This window comes from Bubalus kerabau, chromosome 15 (assembly GCF_029407905.1).
Source record: "Bubalus kerabau isolate K-KA32 ecotype Philippines breed swamp buffalo chromosome 15, PCC_UOA_SB_1v2, whole genome shotgun sequence".
Classification (NCBI taxonomy): Eukaryota; Metazoa; Chordata; class Mammalia; order Artiodactyla; family Bovidae; genus Bubalus; species Bubalus kerabau.
In genome coordinates, this window is record NC_073638.1 from 43,454,274 (window position 1) to 43,476,759 (window position 22,486).

Sequence of the window (22,486 nt, forward strand, 5' to 3'; positions counted from 1 at the left end):
TCTGGTCTTACGTTTAGATCTTTAATCCATTTTGAGTTTATTTTTGTGTATGGTGTTAGAAAGTGTTCTAGTTTCATTCTTTTACAAGTGGTGACCAGAGTTCCCAGCACCACTTGTTAAAGAGATTGTCTTTAATCCATTGTATATTCTTGCCTCCTTTGTCAAAGATAAGGTGTCCATATGTGCGTGGATTTATCTCTGGGCTTTCTATTTTGTTCCATTGATCTTCTTCTCAACTTTTTATCCCCTTGGCAGGTACTTCAGATATATTTCTGGGATTAAATGTTTTTAAAGATTTGTTTAAAAGGTCAGTTAGGCAATGAGAATCAGAGAATGTCCGAGATAAGCATGACCAAAGGGTTTTATTCAACTCTTTTCATCTCATAAGTAAAAACACTGAATCCCGAGTGATGAAATCACATGTCCACGGTCAGTGATTTCTGTGTTTTTATCTTCTTTAAAGAAAGCACTTTACTATATAACCTGACCGATATGGTGAAAAATAAATACACTCTTTACCTGTGGGTCTTCCTCTCAGTCCAACAGATGTACCTGGCAGATGGCCACAAGCCTGTCTAGTTGAACGTGATCTGGCTAATGTGGTGTCTAATCTTACCGACTGATTTCTTATAGACCAAGAGGATGCTGGTGGAGAAGATGGGGCGAGAGGCTGTGGAACTAGGCCATGGTGAAGTGAACATCACAGGGGTGGAAGAGAACACATTGATTGCCAGTCTTTGTGACCTACTGGAAAGGATTTGGAGTCATGGGCTACAGGTGAAACAGGTAATGAATGTCTGGCCTCTCCCTTTTGAGCAGACTGTCTTCCTGTTTTTGCATACTAGTTTCCCCACTTTTCCAGCTGGCTGGCTTTAAAGAATAGCACATGGTGCTTGTGGAATGAGACTTGAAATTTATTTTTTTTTTGGTATAGAAAATTGTACACCTAATAAGTGTGAATTTTATGGTAATATGAATTATGTCTCAATAGAGTTTTGGTTTTTTTTTTTTCAATTCAGATAGGATCATCCTGTACATAATATTTTGGAACTTGTTTTTTCTTGCCTCAGAATGTCTTCTCCATGTTCTTAACTAATTTAGGTGATAGTATGGTAAGTATTTAAGAGCTGAGACTATAAGTCAGATAGTCCTGGGTTTAACTCCTGCTTTCAGTCTGTGAAACTGAGCACGGTACCTAGCTTCTGTAAGATTCTTTTTCCTCGTGTCCATGATGGAATTGTAAAAGAACACACCTCCATAGGACTCTTATGAAGATTTGAAAAGATAATTTGTGTGAAGCACTAAGTTCAGAGCTTGTTATAACTGGGAGGTTCTCTAAAAATGTTTGTGGTTATTCTTCTAAAAGTTCAGTTTTAATTACTGTTTTCACTGTATAGATGTGCAGTACTTAAATCAATCCTTTATTATTGGTTATCTAATTTATTTCTGATTTATCAATATTAAGAACAGCACTGTGATTATAAGCTTTTAAAAATGTTAGTAATTGTATATCACATCCCTAAAATGTTGAGAGTTTTGTAGTAGAGCAGCAACACTATAGGCATTGAAATCAGAAAGACCTGGTTTTTAATCCTAGCTCTTCTTGATAACTTTAAGTGACTTAGAATTTCTGAGTCTCATCTTCCTTATCTATACTACAGAGTTAATAAAACCTAGCTTTCAGGGTTGTTATGATAATTAGATATGGTTAAAAAAAAAAAAAGTACCTGGCATGTGGTAGGTATGCACCATACAATAACTCTTATTATGCCAGGTTCTATGTGATGGATTTATATTTCTTTCCTTTTCTCTGTAATAAATGAGTAGACTATATATGATCATTTTATCATTTTCTTTTAAGTTTAGCAAGCCTGGCAATATAGTTGAGCTCTTTCAGTTTTTTAGTAAAATATACGCTCCCCCCAAACTTCTTATTCTCCATAAAAGTCTTTAGGGAGTTAGGTATTAAAAAATAGTAATACCGTATCATCACAGGTGTCTTAAACTTGTCCTCTGAAGCTTTGCAACCATATCCTTTAGGAGTTCCCACAGCCTGGGGAATTTTGTTTGGAGCCCATTTGATCCCCCTCTCAGTCTGGATAGACAGAGGCTACTTACTGGTGAGCAACCAGTACAGAATAGTGGGAACTTTTCAGTTGAGCTTCCATTTTATCCTGAGTTCTGATTTTGGAGCTCTACATGTGAAGCACTGACGGTGTCACAGAAGGAATTGAAGATCTCGGCCTTCTGACAGGGACATGTTCAGCTGGGGATTGAAATCCCTACAGCGTGTTCTCCTTAGGCCTCCATTTTGTTAACCTTCGTTTAGACCACTTTTCTCTCCTGCTGAGAAATTCCTCAGTTATGTTTCAGTCCAGGGATTATAACCTGGCTCCCTGGTCCCCTCAATCATGTACCCAACTGTGACCAAATTCACTCTCAAAGAGTGATCATCTCAGTCCCCTCTGGGGGCACCTTGTTGAACAACTACTTACCTGCTTAGAAAGTCAAAGAGAACCCAAACCACAGTTTTTGCTGCTAGTCTCAGTTTGTTACCAGCTGCCTGCCTGAAAGGCTGCCAACAGCAGGTCCTCATAAGAACCTGTGTTAACCTCACCACTCTCTTTGGCTTCCTGTGACATCTTCCAAGGATATGGACTTCCTTTAGTATATTTTTCTGAGGTTTGGTTTTTTCATACTGGTTTAGTAACTGTTGCCATTTCAGGACTGATCAGTGAAAAGGGGTTGTTTCTCATCTTTCATGCATGTGACATTCTTGGAGAATCTGGTGCTGTATATTGTTTGGCCACATTCCCAAATGTGTAGTTGGGCAATATTGAATCTTGAAGTCCCAGTCAGCCCCTTTGCAATCGCTGAGCACCTGGGTGTCCTTCTGGCACCATGGCTGGTGTTCCTCTTGCCTTTGGCTCTTTGGCATCATTACATGTGAGGACTCTGGTGACCAGCTATATTTCTGTGTCACATCCAGACAGTTGTGTTAAAGGAGGCTGCCTTCTTAGTCTGCCTAGATTTAGGGGATACAGTGATGAATAAGGCAGTCTCTGCTTTTTCAGAAGTTAATAATGCTTTTGGTAAATGGATGGATATATGGGTTTCTAGAAGTTGAATTAACTAAATCAAAGACTGTGAATATTTTGAGCTCTCATATTGTCTTCTGCTTTATAGTATTAATAAACCAGTTCGTAACAGTATAAGAATTGTAAGTCTCATTGATTTTGTTGAACATCTGTTTTCTCAAACATTTGGTATTTCAGTGAATTTAAAAAATGGTCTTTTCTAGTTGTGTGTTTTTTTAAAAACTGCCATTAAGGTTGTTGGGTTTTAAGTTGGTTAAATCTTGTAGGAAATCCAAACCTACAGAAAGTTAATGTCAACAGCTTGCTGATCTGTAGATGGGGGATTTTTCCCATTCACATGCTTGATTCACCCCCCTCCCCAAATCAGGTTAATTGGTGGATAAAAATAAAATAGATCTTCCATATTCTCATGGGAAAAATCTTGAGACTTAATTCCCCACATTCATTCCCAAATATAAAATTTTCTTCAGAAAATACAGCTGCAGAAGTTAAATGCTATCTTCCAGAAGCTCCCCATATAGCATCATTATTAACAGTAATGGTTCTAATATTAGCTGTACTTAAACTTGCATCCCAATACTCTACTTACTAGTTATATGATCTTTTACAAGTTACTTAGTTGATTCTCAGTTTGTTCTTTTCTAAAGAAAATGAAGGTAGAGGTACCTACATTGTAGGATTGTCAGAAGCATTAAATAAAATATTGTATTTTAAACTTTTAACATAGTGCTTAGTTCATAGAAAATGTCAAGACATGGTAGTTTCTGTCATTATTACTCTTGTAAACTATAGAACTAAATCACTTGTAAAATGACCATAATAAATGCTACTATTAAAATTATACTACATTTATATCTGCTATGTGAGAATATTTATCATGAATCTGAAGTAAAATTTTTAATCCTATAACAAGTTAACATAGAGACAAGCGTCTCTATGTACACAAGGATAACTAGACTAAGGAAACAAAGCAGTTGCTGGGTGGCCAGCTGGGCTCACTTACTTTATAGGCAAATTGCTCCCTTAATATCAGGCTTGAAAATGCTATTCAGATTTGTGCCTTGGTAAAACGCAAAATGGAAAAGTAGGAAGTCAAGAAACACCTGGAGTAACAGGCAAATTTGGCCTTGGAGTACAGAATGAAGCAGGGCAAAGGCTAATAGAGCTTTGCCAAGAGAACACACTGTTCATAGCAAACACCCTCTTCCAACAACACTAGAAAAGACTCTACACATGGACATCACCAGATGGTCAGCACCAAAATCAGATTGATTAATTCTTTGCAGCCAAAGGTGGAGAAGCTCTATACAGTCAGCAAAAACAAGACCAGGAGCTGACTGTGGCTCAGATATGAACTCCTAATTGCCAAATTCAGACTGAAATTGAAGAAAGTAGGGAAAACCACTAGACCATTCAGGTATGACTTAAATCAAATCCCTTACAATTATACAGTAGAAATGAGAAATAGATTTAAGGGACTAGATCTGATAGACAGAGTGCTTGATGAACTATGGCCAGAGGTTTGTGTTCTTGATTTGAGAACAGGAATCAAGACCATCCCCAAGAAAAATAAATGCAAAAAAACAAAATGGTTGTCTGAGGAGGCCTTACAAATAGCTGTGACAAGAAGAGAAGTGAAAAGCAACAGAGAAAAGGAAAGATATACCCATTTGAATGCAGAGTTCCAAAGAATAGCAAGGAGAGAGATGAAAGCCTTCCTCAGTGATCAGTGCAAAGAAATAGAGGAAAACAATAGAATGGGAAAGACTAGAGATCTCTTCAAGAAAATTAGAGATACCAGGGGAACATTTCATGCAAAGATGGGCACAATACAGGACAGAAATGGTATGGACCTAACAGAAGCAGAAGATACTAAGAAGAGGTGGCAAGAATACACAGAAGAACTGTACAAAAAAGATCTTCACGACCCAGATAATCATGGTGGTGTGATCACTTACCTAGAGCCAGACATCCTGTAATGTGAAGTCAGGTGGGCCTTAGGAAGCATCACTACGAACAAAGCTAGTGGAGGTGATGGAATTCCAGCTGAGCTATTTCAGATACTAAAAGATGAAGTTGTGACAGTGCTGCACTCAATATGCCAGCAAATTTGAAAAATGCAGCAGTAGCCACAGGACTGAAAACGGTCAGTTTTCTTTCTAATCCCCCAAAAAGGCAATGTCAAAGAATGCTCAAACTACCGCACAATTGCACTCATCTCACAGGCTAGTTACGAAATGCTCAAAATTCTCCAAGCCAGGCTTCAACAATATGTGAACTACGAACTTCCAAATGTTCAAGCTGGTTTTAGAAAAGGCAGAGGAACCAGAGATCAAATTGCCAGCATCCGCTGGATCATCAAAAAAGCAAGAGAGTTCCAGAAAAACATCTATTTCTGCTTTATTTGACTATGTCAAAGCTTTTAACTGTGTGGATCACCACAAACTGTGGAAAATTCTGAAGGAGATGGGAATACCAGACCATCTGACCTGCCTCTTGAAAAATCTGTATGCAGGTCAGGAAGCAAGTTAGAACTGGACATGGAACAACAGACTGGTTCCAAATAGGAAAAGGAATATGTCAAGGCTGTATATTGTCACCCTGTTTATTTAACTTATATGCAGAAGTACATCATTCAGCCCTGAGAAACGCTGGGCTGAATGAAGCACAAGCTGGAATCAAGATTGCCGGGAGAAATATCAATAACCTCAGATATGCAGATGACACCACCTTTATGGCAGAAAGTGAAGAAGAACTAAAGAGCCTCTTGATGGAAGAGAAAGAGGAGAGTGAAAAAGTTGGCTTAAAGCTCAACATTCAGAAAACTAAGGTCATAGCATCTGGTCCCATCACTTCATTGCAAATAGATAGGGAAACAGTGAAAACAGTGTCAGACTTTATTTTATTGGGCTCCAGAATCACTGCAGATGGTGACTGCAGCCATGAAATTAAAAGACACTTACTCCTTGGAAGAAAAGTTATGACCAACCTAGACAGAATATTAAAAAGCAGAGACACTACTTTGCCAACAAAGGTCCATCTAGTCAAAGCTTTGGTTTTTCCAGTAGTCATGTATGGATGTGAGAGTTGGACTATAAAGAAAGCTGAGTGCTGAAGAATTGATGCTTTTGAACTGTGATGTTGGAGAAGACTCTTGAGAGACCCTTGGACAGCAGGAAGATCAAATAGGTCAATCCTAAAAGAAATCAACCTTGAATATTCATTGGAAGGAATGATGCTGAAGCTGAGGCACCAGTACTTTGGCCTCCTGATGCAAAGAGCTGAGTCATTGGAAAAGACCCTGATGCTGGGAAAGATTGAGGGTGGGAGGAGAGGGGGACGACAGAGGATGAGATTGTTGGATGGCATCACCATCTTGATGGACATGAGTTTGAGTAAACTCTGGGAGTTGGTGATGGACAGGAAGGCCTGGTGTGCTGCAGTTCATGGGGTCGCAAAGAGTCGGACACAACTGAGTGTCTGTACTGAACTGAAAATGACAAACTACTACATGTCTCCAGCAGTTTAAACTGCAGCTTTTACATTTTCAAGTGCCAAGGTTCTGCTTTGTTGACAGTAGTATATCTTAGACGTGCAGTTAAGTACCAGCTGCCTCTTCTGCAGGCTTCTTCAAAATATCTTTCACAGTAAATCCTCATCCTTGTGATGATGTACTCTCCCTAGGCTGCAGAGGGCAGGAATGCTTTTAACTACTTTAGGAAATTTGGGAGCTATTATAGAATCTTGTAGGCTGGGTATCTGTTCCTCTGCAAAAGCCATTATGCACTACCAAAGCTGACCTTCAACCAACAGACCATTTAGAGATTGATAGGTTATTTGCTTTTTTCTTTCTTATCCACTGGTCCATTCTCAGGCTCTTTTTTTGACCATGTCCTTCCTATTCCTAGTGGGGGACCATTTCTTTTTTCTGTTCCCTTCCATTCTTTGTATTTCTCCTTAATTTTAGGTAGGGGATATATATTTATATACATTGCATCTGGGCATACATTGAGATAAAAAATAGGACAGATACTTTTTAGCAAAAGCCCACATCTGTATGTTCAAATTATCTCTGACTTTGCTCACTAGATGACTTACCCTTAGAAATCTAAACTGATAGATATTTCTCCCTTGCATTGGTTCCAGGGGAAATCAGCCTTGTGGTCCCACCTGTTACATTATCAGGAAAACCGGCAGAGAAAACTCACATCAGGAAGCCTCAGTACCTCAGGTAAGATGGTCTTAGCACCATTGGGCAAGCTCCTTCCACTCACTTTCCCATCCCCCACTGAAGTGATCCTCTTTAGCAGACTGTTCCACGTCAATGAAGCCTTCACTCTGTAGTGTTTAAGCCACAGGGCTCTCTGGACCACAGGGCATGCCAAGGTCATGGGGTTTGCTTTTATTATGTGTTTCTATACACTTTTAACAGAGAAGGCAATGGCACCCCACTCCAGTACTCGTGCCTGGAAAATCCCACGGACAGAGGAGCCTGGTGGGCTGCAGTCCGTGGAGTCGCTAAGAGTCAGACACAACTAAAGCGACTTAGCAGCAGCAGCAGCAGCATACACTTTTGATCAGTGAGATAGAAGATTTATATCAGCAAGAGGCCACCCTTAGAATAAATTTGGATTTTAAATGAATTTGGATTGATACTGATGTCCTGTGTTTGGAGCAAGTGTTTTCAGACGCTTTTGTTTTATTTCTCTGAGATGAGCGTTGAGATGATTTCCCATCACTTAAGAGAGCCTGTTTGTCAGTGTCGTGCCTTGGAACTTCTCAAAGTCCAGGCCTGGTATGCATGATCCCTTGAAGTTGCTTTCTGTTTCTATTTAATAAAAAATATCAAAGTTGGCAAGGACCCCAGAAATCATCTAGTCCAGTCCCCTTATTTTACAAGAGACAGAAACTGGGATCCAGAGAGGAATTGAATTTACTTAAGATCACACAGTGAATTGATAGAAGAGGCCAGATCAGGAGTCAGGCCTCTCGTCTCCTGGTCTGCTGTTCTTTATAACCTTGTGCAGTGTCTTTTCCAGGACTGTCTCCCTTCTTCCTTTTCTTCTTGGCAGCATCTCCTCTTCATACCATCCCTCATTCTCGTCTCTCTGCCAGGGAGTTTGTTTACTTTTCTTAAATGTTCTTGTCCTAATGGTAAAAATCAGTTTAAGTGGAGGTGAAAAGGTAGTCATGAACTCAGTGTTTGTTGTCTTTGCCCTTGAACTAGTTGATCTCAATAAGCACTCACTGCACGTGGGGAAAATATCAATAGTTGGCAAAAAACCAGATTCAAAAGCTCCCTGAGTAACCTCATAAGGAGTTTTTGAGTCCACTTTCTGGGTATGAGAACAGAATCTTCTTAGGAAAGCCATGTAAGTTATTGCCAAGGGATAAAGTGTAGCCACAAAGTCTCAGCAGCTGAATAATGAGGATACTAATTTTAAACATTGGGCTAGACATGGGGATATACAGGTATTGTGTCTAGAAGTCCTAAGCATTCCTTACACATTCCCTTGGTCTTTCTGTAGTCCATTTTGAGGCAGGAGTAGGACATGAGTATAGCTCTGAGCGGAAGCACTGCTTCCAAGGATTATGATGAGAACATGTTGGATTAGGAGCCAGAGGATCTGTGTTCCTTCCAGTCCCAACTTTGCTGCTTGCTGACTGGGGGCAAAGCAGCTCACCTCTCTGAATTTCAGTTTTCTCCTCTGTGATACTGTCCATGGCTATTTTATAAGTTATTAGAGAATTAAGTGATACAACATGCATAAAAGTGTAGACTCTGGTACCTAATAGGTACTTAATGTTCATGAAATGGTTGATTAAAGTGTTTTCAAAGTAACCAGCTTTTTTTCTGTAGAAATTTGTGGTTTGAGATAAGAAGAGTACTTAGCTATTTCGGTAGTCAGATCTCTTTGGACTTAAGCAACTTTTTTTTTCCCTAGGAATATTTCTTGATTCAGAGCGGAGGAAGTCTGATGCCAGCTCCGTCATGTCTCCCCTGAGAATCTCCCTCATTCAGGATATGAGGTCAGTCTGGGCTCATTTGTAATTAGCCACTCAAATTCTGTTTTCAGTTGCTGCTTAGGAGTCCACTTTAAATAGCAGAGTCTCAGTGACCTGGGCTTCTACAACCTCTCGTTTAACCAGGAAGCCTCCTCATTGGTCCTGTGTTTCATGATGCATTTGTAGAGCTGTACAAGCAGTTGTGTTTCCATACATTTTTGGAGAATTACACCAGAGTGTTTCAAGGCCTAAGAGCTCTGGGGTTAGCCTTGCTTTTTGAAAGCTGTACTGTCTTCCTCACCAACCCCCTAAATTATGGTGAGCCTATCTTTTAAAGCTTCATGGAAGCTCAGGATTTTGAGAACAAGAGAGATGGAGTCTCTCAGGACGGGGTGGGACTGCCTCACCAGACTTCCTTTGGCATTACAGGGGAGGTGTTGGTAGTGAGTTCATTTCCCACCCCACCCTCCACTTCACTTTCCCCATTTGTCCTTCAGGCACATCCAGAACATTGGGGAAATCAAGACTGATGTGGGAAAAGCCAGAGCGTGGGTGCGTCTGTCCATGGAAAAAAAGTTACTTTCTAGACACCTGAAGCAGCTTCTCTCAGACCATGAGCTCACCAAGTAAGGCCATTCCACTTGGAGTAGAACCAGCTCCTGGGAGTGGCGGGAGGGATTGGAAACCCACGGGAAAGGAGAGTATGTGGTGTATCATTACTGCTGAGTTCACCTAAACTCAAATTGCATGTGAAGGTTTTGCAGCGTTTCTTCTTTTTCTTTATTCCTTTCTGTGTAGAACACTATTGTACACTTATGCTGCAAAATGTTTTCTGTTTTCCTGTTGTTGAATAATAACTCTTTTGGCAGTGCTCAACACAGCATGCTTGTTTTAGTAGGAACATTCAGACAAGCAGTTGACTGGGTGCTCTCTGAACTGAGTTCTGAAGGCCTGGATTCTTCAGACTAAGCCACAACCACTACAGGAAGCACTGATCCTCCCTTTTGGCTGTTGGTTTCTTTTATGGGACCTCCTATGGTCTATTCTGGCTCCTTTAGCCGCTGGTCAGCCAGTGAGCTCTTGTTGAGTTCTACCTTGGATCAGTTCCCATAAAGATGGGAGGACTTTTCTTGTTTGGGTGATTTTTGTGATGCAGCATTTCTTCTTCTTCTTCTTTATCTGTAGAAGAATAATTCTATTATTATCTGTTATCTATTCTTCCTATCTTCTCAACCTGCATCTCTCACCTCCCCAAATAGCTTTCTTGCAGAGGTAGTGAGAAGAATGGAATCCTCATTGGGTACCTCAGAGTTTTGGGGGTCCTCCTCTCTGTGGCACTCAAATGACCTGCATACTTCCTGGGCATAGGATGTTTTATTGGTCTCTTTCTTGTCTTCAGGGAGAAAGGATTGGAGAATTAAAAAGAAACTTCTAATATATCTGCTTATCTTTTTTGTTCTCTCCTGAGCCTAGGGCCAGCCCAAAGTAGCTAGGTTCTCACTTTTCCTTGCTCCTAGAGCCGCTAACCCTACAGTTCCCTTCTCTTGATTTTATGTTTGCATTCATTCTGTACCCGGGTTACTAGAGCAGAAGGGAGAAGAAGGCTGTCCCCCTTCTCTGATTACCATCTCTCAGTCTTCTCCTATATATAATACGTTTGATTCTTTCATCATCAGCAAATCTATTGGGCATTTTTCTTTTTGGCGTTTCCTTGGGCATCTTTTAATGGTATCCTTTAGTATGTGACTTGCCTGTTGATGATAAAGCAGAGAAGCAGACCTTGGGGAAATTTTGTGTAAGTGAATTGATTAAAACTGCAGACTCTGTTTTTATTTAAAGTGAAACTGATTTTTTTAAAGACTTTATTGTATGTTTAAACCACAGCAAGAGACTAGTTTCAAAAGCTTGATAGGTTAGGGAGCTCATTTTGAGAGGTTATGAAATAGCATTTCTTAAAGTTACTGAATTTGATTCCCTTTAAGGATGGAAAGGTATAGGAATAAAATTTGAAGATTGGGAGACAACTAAAAGAAAACAAGTGAACATTTAAGCCTGGAGTTTGGGAGGGAGTCAGTTGCATACCAGTGTCTAGAGGCCAGTTGTGTGTCCTGGAAAAATCGGTGGCTGTGTGGGCTCTGGGGTCTGACAGGACAGGAGAGATTCCTGTGGGGTAGGGTGGGCATTGTCTGTTAGGAGATGGCTGCAGGTTGGCAGGAGGACAGGGTACAGAGGTAGCTGAAAGGGGGCCCAGTTCAGGAACTGTAGGATAGAGTCCAAGGCAGTAGGTAGGTCTAGGGCTGTGAACTTAGGGGTCTAGGCAGGAGCAGACAGGGCCCAGACCTTGGTGAGGAGGCTAATTTTGGTTTTTTAAAACTGTGACCCTGTTAGAGGACGACAGCTCAGAATTCATTTACTACATAGTAACTTCTCACATGATATTCTGACCCCTGTGCAACTTCAGTGACTAGAAAATGAGGAGAGTTTTGCTGCCACAGACTGCATTTTGGGTGGGGTATAGGGAGAGAGAAAGAGGTACTTCATCAAAACCTACCTACTCCTCCATTCTACCCCTTTCATCTTTTTTCTCAGTTTGCTTACAGCTCCAGCCACTTCAGACCCCTCATACTTCTCAGGATGTGTTAAGCTCTTTCAGGGCCTAGTCACAAGTTTTCTTTGCTGGAGTCTGCCCAGACATCCCAGCGACCTGGTCCATTCCTCCCCAGGCACCCATAGCATTTGTTACAGACTTGTTCATTCCTTTCTTTTTTTTTTTAAACCACAGGTGGGGTGTGTTATCATTATTTTTACTTGTTTGCCACTTATTGAAATTTGCTTTCTTTGCAGCAAAAGAGACACAGATGTATAGAACAGTCTTATGGACTCTGGGAGAGGGCAAGGATGGGATGATTTGGGAGACTGGCATTGAAACATGTATATTATCATATGTGAAATGAACCGCCAGTCCAGGTTCAATGCATGATACAGGGTGCTCGGGGCTGGTGCACTGGGATGACCCAGAGGGATGGTATGGGGAAGGAGGTGGGAGGAGGGTTCAGGATGGGGAACACATGTACACTTGTGGTGGATTTCATGTTGATGTATGGCAAAACCAATACAATATTATAAAGTAATTAGCCTCCAATTAAAATAAATAAATTTATATTTTAAAAAGTATAAATTAAAAAAAAAAAAAAGAAACTGATGCTGGGAAAGATGGAAGGTAAAAGGAGAAGGGGTGAGAGAGTCAATTCCTAGGCGGGTTGATAAGAAGTCCAGGGTACCAGAGGAGGAGAAAGGGGTCTGTGGCTCTCAAAGCAGAGGTAGGCATCTGAAATTCTTCAGAAGGAAAGGACAAACCTCTTTTTTCCTTTTTTTTTTCTCTACATTCCTTAGTCTTAGTCACATAAAACATTTTTTTCTTTCAGCCAGGAACTGAAGATTATACAACAAACAATTCAGTTTAAACTCCTACTAATGATTATATAACAACAGTGTATCCTGATTGAGGACAGTTTCTCCTTCCTGAAACCTTCTGGCTAATCCTGTTATCTTAAAATATAAATTATGGGAGTGGGTCTAGTAAGATCTTTACAAACTTGAGACGTTCTTTTGATTTATAACTAATTTAAAAAGTATGTAACTTCCTTGCATAGACTAGTGAGGGGGGCATTCTCTGCCCCCTTCTGATGTCTATGTCAGAAGCTTTCTCTGTCCCTTTTTATACTTTAATGAAACTCTGCTATACAAAAAAATAAAATAAAATTTGCTTTCTTTGGAGGTGTGAACCATACACCTTTCCCTGTATGTATTTTCCCTACTTAGGTTCCTGGTTTTGAGTCCGTGTGACTCCTTGCTTAGCTTTACCTCCCACATACACATTTTAGGTCCTTGGCTGCTGTTCCATCTGTCTCCTTATTTATTGCCACTCCCTGGGTTTCACTTTCATGTCACTTTTACCCTTCAGCTGTGCTAAGTTTAAATTTCTTTAAGTTGGTCATGTCTTTCCCTTTATCCCTAAGAAAACTATTACTTTTAGGGCAGATTGCAAACTCTTTAGCCTGAATATTTAGGCCTACCTTCATTTTACCCTAGCCAGACTTTTCAGTCTCTTGCTAACTGTTTACTTCCCCGAGCCCTCAACTCTAGCCAAACTGGCTTTTATACCCTGTCCTTCTCCTTCTGCAACCCCTGTCTAAATGTGTACTGTCCTTCAGGCTCCTTCTGTTCTAGAACCATCAAAGCTTATGGCTCTTTCAATTTCCAGAGAGAACCTTTTAGAGCCTTTTATTTGGCAACTTGTTATGTTATATATTGTGGCCTTGAGCAGGTTTATTCATCTAGATCGTATTTGAGGATAGGCTTCCCTCTCTGGCTCCTGGGTTGGTGAATTATCTGTGTGAAGAACTGTATAAACTGTCTAGGTAGACCCTCACAGGTCTGCTGAATCCCATACTTCTCTGGCATGGTGATGGCAGTCTGGGCAGGCAGGACAGGGATCTTGCTTTGTTCTCTGTGTGTTTCTCTGTGCTGTGCTCCTCTGCATTGGGCTTTTTGTGTCCCTGATACTTGGGAAAGATAGGCCTTCTGTGCCTGCAGCGTCCAGCAGAGGACTGAGCAATGGACGGATAGGGATGGGAGGAGGTTTGAAAAGAGGGTAAGAACATTCTCTGTACAGCTTTTCCTTATCTGTGACCTGGATCATTCCATTCCTTGCCTCTGACATGTTCAGAGCAGTGTTCTGACCTCTGGGTCTCAGGCCTGCTGAGGGTCTGAGACTAGCCCTGGTAGGAATGCTGACCACGACCTCCTGCCATTGCTACTTGCACGCCACACGCTGGGACGATGCCCTGTAGAAGCCTTCAGGTTAGGAAAGAGGTCCCACAACCTCTGACACTTTATAGTAACGTCAGCTCTTGGACACGAGTAGAGCTTGGCTTGTGTTGTTCCTCTGTAGGTTAAGCCACTTTCGCTCTAGCCCTCAGATGGAGTGGCTGGCTTTGTTCCTTTTTTAGGTGGCTACAGAACTTTGAGGCTTGCCCTCATGTTCTTTCCTTAGCCATCTCCCTCCAGAACTGAATACTTCTGGCCTCTTTCCCGCGCTTTGGGCTGAGAGACTGATGTGTTACCTCCTCTCCGACAGAAAACTCTACAAGCGCTACGCCTTCCTGCGCTGTGACGACGAGAAGGAGCAGTTCCTCTATCACCTCCTCTCTTTCAATGCCGTCGATTACTTCTGCTTCACCAATGTCTTCACGACTATCCGTGAGTGGCCCTGTGCTCCCCACTAGCCTTCCCATTGCCAGTCTTCATGAACCTGTCCGAGGCTAACTTACTATCCCCTTTTTAAATAAAGAAGATGATCACTTGTCCTTTCTTCTGTGGGGAGAGAGGTCTTTACTAGCCCTCCTTGGAGATTGTTTTTTCTCTGAAGTTTCTTCTTGTTTTGAACTAGGATGTTCATACTTTTGGCCATTGTGTTATCACTGTGGTTTTGGTCACAGCTCTGGGGGCCTAAGATGGAATGGGGTGGGGATGGTGAAGTTCACTGCCCACTCTGCACACCTGTAAAGAAATCTCCCTTTTGTTTTGGGTTGAGAAAGTCATTCAATATCAGAGAAAGTTTCAGACTGGCCCTCAGGGAAAAACAGCTCCTGAAGTAGCAGGAGGAACTCCAGACAGCTCTGGGAGGTTTGGGTCTGGGCCTTGTTCTGCCCTAACTCACTATGGATCTGTGAGCAGTGTCTGCCCCTGCAGTGGGCCTCCATCTCCCTATTTGCAGAGTGAGGAAAAGGGTTTGAAATGGTCTCAGAAAGGCCCTTGGAGCCTCTTTGTTCTTTGGTGCCAGAATGCTCTGTTAGGCAAACAGTTGCTGCAGTCCATAGGGTCACAAAGAATCAGACATGACTGAGCGACTGAACTGAAGTGAGTCTGAATTTGCCCATGGTTAGTTGTTTGGCTCGGAGAAGGCAATGGCAACCCACTCCAGTACTCTTGCCTGGAAAATCCCATGGGCGGAGGAGCCTGGTAGGCTACAGTCCATGGGGTCGCTAAGAGTCAGACACAACTGAGCGACTTCACTTTCACTTTTCACTTTCCTGCATTGGAGAAGGAAATGGCAACCCACTCCAGTGTTCTTGCCTGGAGAATCCCAGGGACGGGGGAGCCTGGTGGGCTGCCGTCTATGGGGTCACTCAGAGTCGGACCCGACTGAAGCGACTTAGCAGCAGCAGCAGCAGCAGTTGTTTGGCTAGTGACTCAGCATTGTGGACTCTTGTTTTCATATGACACTCATTCTCCTCCCCAGGGAAGAGGGTCATAGGCTTTGGTGGAAGCAGCACTGGACTGGAATGTAGGAGGCCTGAGGGAAACTGTTTCCCTCTTGGTGCCTCAGAAAAGGATTGTGATACCTGCCTGGCCTCTCTGGAGATTGTTACCAGAGTCCTTGGGATGACAGATAGAAAAGTGCTCTGAAAAGCCATTTAGTACAGTGTTGAGTTGGCGATCATGTTTAAGGGACAGTTTTTCTTAGCTCTGAGCTCACAGATGGGCTTGTGTGTGGATGTTTGGGTGATAACCCTGGGAGGAGTGAGATTGAGAAGATTGGCTAATATTCTAAACTGGCCTCAGGCCCTGCTGCTCCAGGCGCCACAGACATGCCAGCACACCTGGGGCAGGTCAGGGTCAGGTACGGGAGGGATTCCTGATCCCCTGCAATGCCTTATGCCTTCCCCTAAACAGTGATTCCTTACCACATCCTGATCGTACCGAGCAAGAAGCTGGGGGGCTCTATGTTCACCGCCAACCCATGGATCTGCATCTCAGGAGAACTGGGTGAGACACAGATCCTGCAGATTCCCAGGAACCTGTTAGAGATGACCTTCGAGGTATGTGTTACCCAGGGACCACATCCCCAGGCTCTGGGGGTCTGAGTTTCAGCTGGCAGTACTACTTTGGCACCTTCCTCCAGGGTTTTATGGAGGCCTTGCTCTATACAGTATTATGTTTCAGCACAGCTGACCTGTCCCAGGATGACCAGAGGCCACAGTCAAGGGTTGACCTGAGGAGAGGGAGCCTACCTCTCTCTGTGTAAATGGTCTCTGGCTGGAAGGTACCCATTGGGACTTGCAAACCTCCCTGCCCATGGTGTGTTGAGGAATTCTCAAGAGTTCTTTCAGCTGCTGAACCCAAGGATTCACAGAGACCTCAGACTGCTCTGCCACTTTCAGAGCTTTCTGTTCCCTGGCCCTAGTTCTTCCTCTAGGTTGTAGTATCTTTCTTTCTCAGCATCATTCCTCATGAGATAGTACTGTACTGCCAGCTTTGGTGGCAGGTGGAGCTCTGAGCTCTGCCCCTGCAGATAGTGGGGCAGCTTGCAGGCAGCCAGTCAGATCTGTGCCTCTGAGCAGTGTGGCACTTTTCTCCTATTTCTTGACCTTCCTGTCATCTCTGTTTCCCTGTTCTCTTACAGTGCCAAAACTTGGGGAAACTCACTACTGTGCAGATAGGCCATGATAACTCTGGACTCTATGCCAAATGGTTGGTGGAATATGTGATGGTTAGGAATGAGATCACCGGACATACCTACAAGTAAGTGTTCTTCAGCTTTGCTCTGAGACAGTGGGGCCTGGTGTACTACCAGAGGCTGTGTTTGATGCCTGGGTATGTGGACTTCTCAGGGAGACCTTTTAGGTGTGATAGGCTGAGGCTTCTTGTTGGAAGAGAAAAAAAGGAGGGTTTTCCAAGTGGAAGTGTCTGCTACCACTGTCCAGGCCACCCATCACTCAGGTGGCTTCCCTGATGCTACCCAGTGGGATGAGTAGCTGGACCACAAAGGGTCCCAGGCCAGTTTCAGAGCCTGTCCCCAGGGATTGGCTTTGTTGATGGCCTTTGTGGATCGACAAAGGGAAAGACACTGAAGGAGCTAACAGCTCTGACAGGCTATTGCCTGAACCTCAGGTTTCCATGTGGCCGCTGGTTGGGGAAGGGCATGGATGACGGGAGCCTGGAGCGGGTTCTGGTCGGGGAGCTGCTCACATCCCAGCCTGAGGTGGATGAGAGGCCGTGCCGGACCCCGCCCCTGCAGCAGTCTCCCAGCGTCATCCGGAGGCTCGTTACCATCTCACCCAACAACAGACCCAGTAAGTGGAAGGTGGGGCTGGGCCCTCACTCTGCCCAGCCTGGAGAGTGGGCAGATTTCTGGGAGCCCTGATGAGGGAGCCCAGATCCGCGCCTACACAGCTGCCTCAGGAACCACCTCTGCAAAGCAGCATCAGGTGTTGCCACCCTCCTCTCATGAAGCAGTGCAGGGATTTGGCACTCCCGTTAGAGGACTGGGAGGAGAGGAGAGAGCTCCTGGAGCCAGGCCCGATCCTCTGTGCTATTTGTATGTGACCCTATGGAGGAGAGGGGTCTGCTTTCTGGCCTTCCCTGTTTTCACTATCAAGTTCCTGGCTTCACTGACAAGGCTTGGCACTCTTTTGGTTGCCAGAATTCCAGGGCAAAGAATAAATTTTACTAGCGTCTATTAGAGACTAGACTCCAAGGTATTAGCTGTTACTTTTTGTCCTAAGATTTTAAGAAGAGCTAGCTCCACAAAGTTGGGTAAGCCAAGAGCAACACAACTCTTCCCAGGGTCCAGGCTGCCCCACCTCTCCTGTGGTCCTTCCCTATGTCCTGAGTCTTTTGCTCTATCAACCAAGCACTATTAACCTCTGAGATTGGATATCTGCTTGATTTTTAATCAGAGCTGAACACTGGGCAGATCCAAGAGTCCATCGGTGAGGCAGTCAATGGCATCGTGAAGCACTTCCATAAGCCTGAAAAAGAGGTGAGCCTCCCTACCTTCCAGTCCAGGGCCTTATATTGAATAAGAGAGAATAACCTTGTTCCAGGCTCAAAGATGTGCCTCAGTTAGAGATAGCATATTCCTTCCTTCGGGGACCTGTGCCTAGGGTTACCCTATTTTCCTTACATTTTGACAACATAGCAGAGTCCAGTGAGCTGTGTGTATTTCTCTTGTCTTATGAATCTGTCTGCGTCTCCTTAATGGTGGCCACATTGGCTTTGTCCCCTGCTGGGGACCCAGAACCATCATCTGTTCACTCAACAGCTTTTCACTGAGACCCGCTCTGAGTTGGGCCCTACCAGGTGCTGGGAGACTAGACAAGGTCCCTGCCTGTGTGTTGCTGCCCTCCCAGGTTTGGGTGGTGGGCTTGGGGTGTAGTGGTTGGAGGGCATCTTGACCAAGGCTAGCCTGGCACTCTCCCCTGTTTCCTTATATAGCGAGGTAGTCTGACGCTGTTGCTTTGTGGAGAATGTGGCCTTGTTTCGGCCCTGGAACAGGCCTTCCAGCATGGATTTAAGTCACCACGGCTCTTCAAAAATGTCTTCATTTGGGATTTTTTGGGTGAGTTGGGCTAGGATTTGAGGGTGGGAAAAGCATGCAGACATGAGGGGATCATCAGCCTAATGTGTGGGTGCTCACCACCGGGGTCTGAGATCTAGAAGCCAAATCAAGTGAGTCTCAGGTTAGATCTGTTGTTTGGTGGCCCTGGCTTTTCTTGAAGGTAATGAGACAACACCCCTACCCCCACCCTACCCCACCGTTCACCCCTCATCTCCTGTGAACTGGATTGAAAAGACTCTTTCCAGGCATCTGTTACATATAATACGGGCCTAGTCATGACCCCTCACACTTCCTGCTTGTGGGTCCGAGATGCCAGTTGGTAGCATTGAAGTCCAAGCCCTTTGTTAGACCCACTTGGAGAAATTGATGCAAGAAGCTTCTTCTTCAGGAGTTTTGTTGAGAAAGGACCATCCTTATATCAAGGGTCACATTAAGGAATTTAGAACACAGAGCTAGGGAACAGAAGGATCATTTTGAACTGTGACCAGGGACATCAGAACACCCTTGTTCTCACCTGCATTGACATGGAGGGGCCTGAGGTAAGACAGTCAGGGATAGGTTCGTTTTGAAAGCCTCTGTCACTGGCAAGCTTTTCTCTTGTTCACAGAAAAAGCACAAACCTATTATGAGACTTTGGAGCAGAACGAACTTGTCCCTGAGGAAAACTGGCATACGAGGGCCCGGAACTTCTGCCGGTTTGTCACGGCAATCAACAATAATCCCCGGAACATTGGCAAGGATGGCAAGTTTCAGATGCTGGTGTGCTTGGGAGCCAGGTACTGCAGCCCCGTGGCCCGGCGTGCAGGCAGCCAGCCTTGCAGGTGGTGCTGGAGGTGCCGGGGGTGGGGAGTATCCTATGAACAGGTGCCCTTGGGTGGGTAAAGCCTTGTGGACTTGGTGGAAGCCCTTAATTTCCTTCATGTACCATGTGTGTGTGGGGTGTGGGGATGAGAGCGTATGTCTGGATGGGGAGGAAGGGCCACATTTTGATGGGAAGGAATAAAGCTGCCCCCCCTGGTAAAATCTGAAGCAGAGTATATGTATCTAGTCACTCCTTCAACAAACATTTGAATGTGGTAGGTCTCATGGAAGGCGTGGGAATAAAGCTGAATAAAACATGGTTCCTACCATTTAGAAGTTCACTTGTCCTAATTAAGTACAGTACAAAGCAGAAGTTTGGGAGAGTTTGAAAAAGTACTCATTGATAAGGTTTGCTGAAAATGTAGAGGAGAAAGACCAGAGGAGGCTTCGAGGAAGAGGTGGTGTTTGAGGTGAGCCTTAACAAAAGGGTAGAAGTCAGGAGGGAGCTTGAAGCAGACGAAACTAGCAGAGGGGCCCTAAACGAAGCAGAGGATGTGGGGTTAGGAATTAGCAGGCAGAATGTGGGAAGGGCGGCAGTAGGATGGGGGCCTTGAGGAGCTGGGACAGAGTTGATTAATCAGGGGACTGAAATGATAGTCATTTGATATCAGGGATGGTACACCTCAGAGTGGACAGGATTGTTGGGGGTTATTCCAGGGGTCAGGAGAGAGCACAAAGACCAGATAAACAGGGCGGTTTATTTAGGCCATGGAAGGGAGGAGTTGGCATAGTGGTTAAAGACAGACTCTGGAACCAGAGTCACAAGGTTCACATCTCACATCAGCCACTTACTGGCGGTGTGCTCTTGAATAAACCGCTTATCTCCATCAACCAGTAGATGTTTCTTCATCTCTACTGTGGGGATAATAATAGCACTGATAGCAGCTCCCTCACATCATAGGGTTGTCATGAAGGTTGTCTCTTACAAAGGGGCCTGGCACGTGCTAGGTGCTATTTGTGTGTCAGTTTGTTGTGTATTTTTGGCGGTGGTGGCTGTGGAGAGGAGTGAGGTTCTAGGAGATGGAGGATGTGATGCAGAGGGGACGTAGTGTCTGGTTGACGGTGTGTCTGGAGGGAAGAAGGGGCAGCAGGGGAGGAGGAGCAGGCCTTGTGCGGATGACAGGGTCTGTTTGGATCGGCATTCCTGGGGTTGGGTAGCCCCCACGCAGATCCTGACTGTGCTTGTGCTCAGTTGTGTCTGACTCTTTGTGACCCTATGGACTAGCTGGTCAGGCTCCTCTGTCCATGGAATTTCCCAGACAAGAATACTGGAATGGGTAACCATTCCCTTCTCCAGGGATCTTCAGACCCTGGGATTAAACCCAAGGCTCCTGCATTGGCAGGTGGGTTCTTTACTACTGAACCACCTGGGAAGCCAGGTACCTCCCAGTAGGAGCCTTTTAAAGCCTTATAAGGCATCTTCACCAGGTGATCTTAGGGGAGGGGGATGGGGACTGTGGGGAGAGACCTGCTTCTCCTGCTTCACACTTGGTTCAGGAGGTGATGGGGCAAGTTTCCCCTTGGGCTTTCGCTAACTGTCTCCTGTCCTTCTGACCCATCGGAATGGATCCTTCCCTGCCAGAGACCACCTCCTGCACCACTGGATCGCCCTGCTGGCCGACTGCCCCATCACCGCACACATGTATGAGGATGTGGCACTGATCAAAGACCACACACTTGTCAATTCCTTGATCCGCGTGCTGCAGACACTGCAGGAGTTCAACATCACGCTGGAGACGTCTCTGGTCAAGGGCATCGATATCTGACCTCCCAGCACCAGCCAGCAGCAGGACCCAGAGACTCGCCTGCAACTTCGCCCCTTCTTCACAGAGGGACCTAAGCGAGCTGTGCAGGAGATGAGAGCAGATGTACACTCACTGTAAAAAGAAAAGTAGAGGATTTTTGGAATAAATAATCTATTTTAGAGTTTATTTGCTGATTTGCTTTTTACACACTTTCATGTGAAAGAGCGATAGGGAGAGGGAGACGAGGTTGGTGCCGCTTATTTTGAAGCTGGTGCCCTCCCTCGCCGTGGCCACACTGGAGCCTGCGGCCTCCCTGGACTGAGCCTGCGGCGCCGTGGGGCAGTTCTGCCTCCTCGCCCTGCCGTGTTAATGAGGCCATTCCACATCGTTTTTAAACTAATGTTTTCTATATTAACATTATTATAGATATTTGGCTTTCATGGGCCACACAGGTGTGCTGAGCAGGAATCCCCACACTCCAATCAAAGGGATTTTTAGTAGTGCCTCTGTAAGCACTGATGAGTCAGCCCTACGTCTTTTCTGTTTTGTCAGTATTATTTGGGAAGGTGACATGCCGGGATATATCATCGTGCAGAGAATCACGTTTCCTCTTGGCACACAGTTGCACAGAAGTAAATATAAGCATGTTTTAACAGGTTTTCCTTTTTAAAAAAATGTATTATTTATTTAACCCTCCATTGTATGTTTTAAGTCTTTTTCTTTTCTTTTTTCTATTTTTTTTTAAGGAAAGAAAAATCTGTCCCAGTCTTACTGGCTATGTTATTACTGTTAAATTTATGTTGTTTTGCAACTTACAAACCAGCTGCAGTATGGCCCACTTAATAAAACACCTGAAACAAAACTGTGTGGGCCCCTGACTTTGGCATGGGGGCTGTGAGGGGTGGTGGTGGAGAGCACAGTTTGATCTGAGAGGAAGGGGCTGTAGCACTGCCTGCCCCACCAGGCCTGCCCACATGGGTGAGGGGCTTTGGGTCCTGGGTCCTACCCGAGTGCCAGGAGCTTCCATGGCTGTTTGCGAGGAATGCAGACAAGGGTTATTTTCCCACCTTCCAGAGGAGAAAGCTGAGGCCGGGGGGAAAAGACCTAAGTTGCAAAGATGGTCACTTGATTGAGACCGGATGGGCCATTTCTTGAGGGTAAGAAAGACCAGATAGGGGAACACTGGACACATGAGATCCTGTCTGCCCTCGGGAAAGAAAGCTTTTTCCCAGTGTGGCAGGTGATAGAGCTTTGCAGGTGTGGTGTGCTCAGTTATGTCTGACTCTTTGCGACCCCATGGACTGTAGCCCACCAGGCTCCTCTGTCCAAAGGATTCTCCAGGGAAGAATACTGGAGTGGGTTGCCATTTC

General features: G+C 44.5%; 1 protein-coding gene across 6 annotated transcripts in view; it reads left to right on the plus strand.

The window, feature by feature from the left end:
* Positions 1–21,967, plus strand: part of DENND5A (DENN domain containing 5A) — a 101,979-nt gene extending 80,012 nt beyond the window's left edge. For 4 of the 6 annotated variants that reach the window (XM_055548684.1, XM_055548680.1, XM_055548681.1 and 1 more), the window contains 12 exons: positions 634–786; positions 7,245–7,329; positions 9,044–9,128; positions 9,602–9,730; positions 14,245–14,366; positions 15,843–15,988; positions 16,573–16,691; positions 17,061–17,242; positions 17,849–17,931; positions 18,387–18,510; positions 19,118–19,286; positions 20,954–21,967. In XM_055548684.1, coding sequence (XP_055404659.1) covers positions 634–786; positions 7,245–7,329; positions 9,044–9,128; positions 9,602–9,730; positions 14,245–14,366; positions 15,843–15,988; positions 16,573–16,691; positions 17,061–17,242; positions 17,849–17,931; positions 18,387–18,510; positions 19,118–19,286; positions 20,954–21,137 — 1,581 coding nt within the window. In that variant the 3' untranslated portion in view covers positions 21,138–21,967. The remainder of the gene's footprint in view (positions 1–633; positions 787–7,244; positions 7,330–9,043; positions 9,129–9,601; positions 9,731–14,244; positions 14,367–15,842; positions 15,989–16,572; positions 16,692–17,060; positions 17,243–17,848; positions 17,932–18,386; positions 18,511–19,117; positions 19,287–20,953) is intronic. The other 2 variants (XM_055548685.1, XM_055548682.1) reach the window with 2 other exon arrangements.
* The last annotated feature ends 519 nt before the right edge of the window (positions 21,968–22,486 follow it).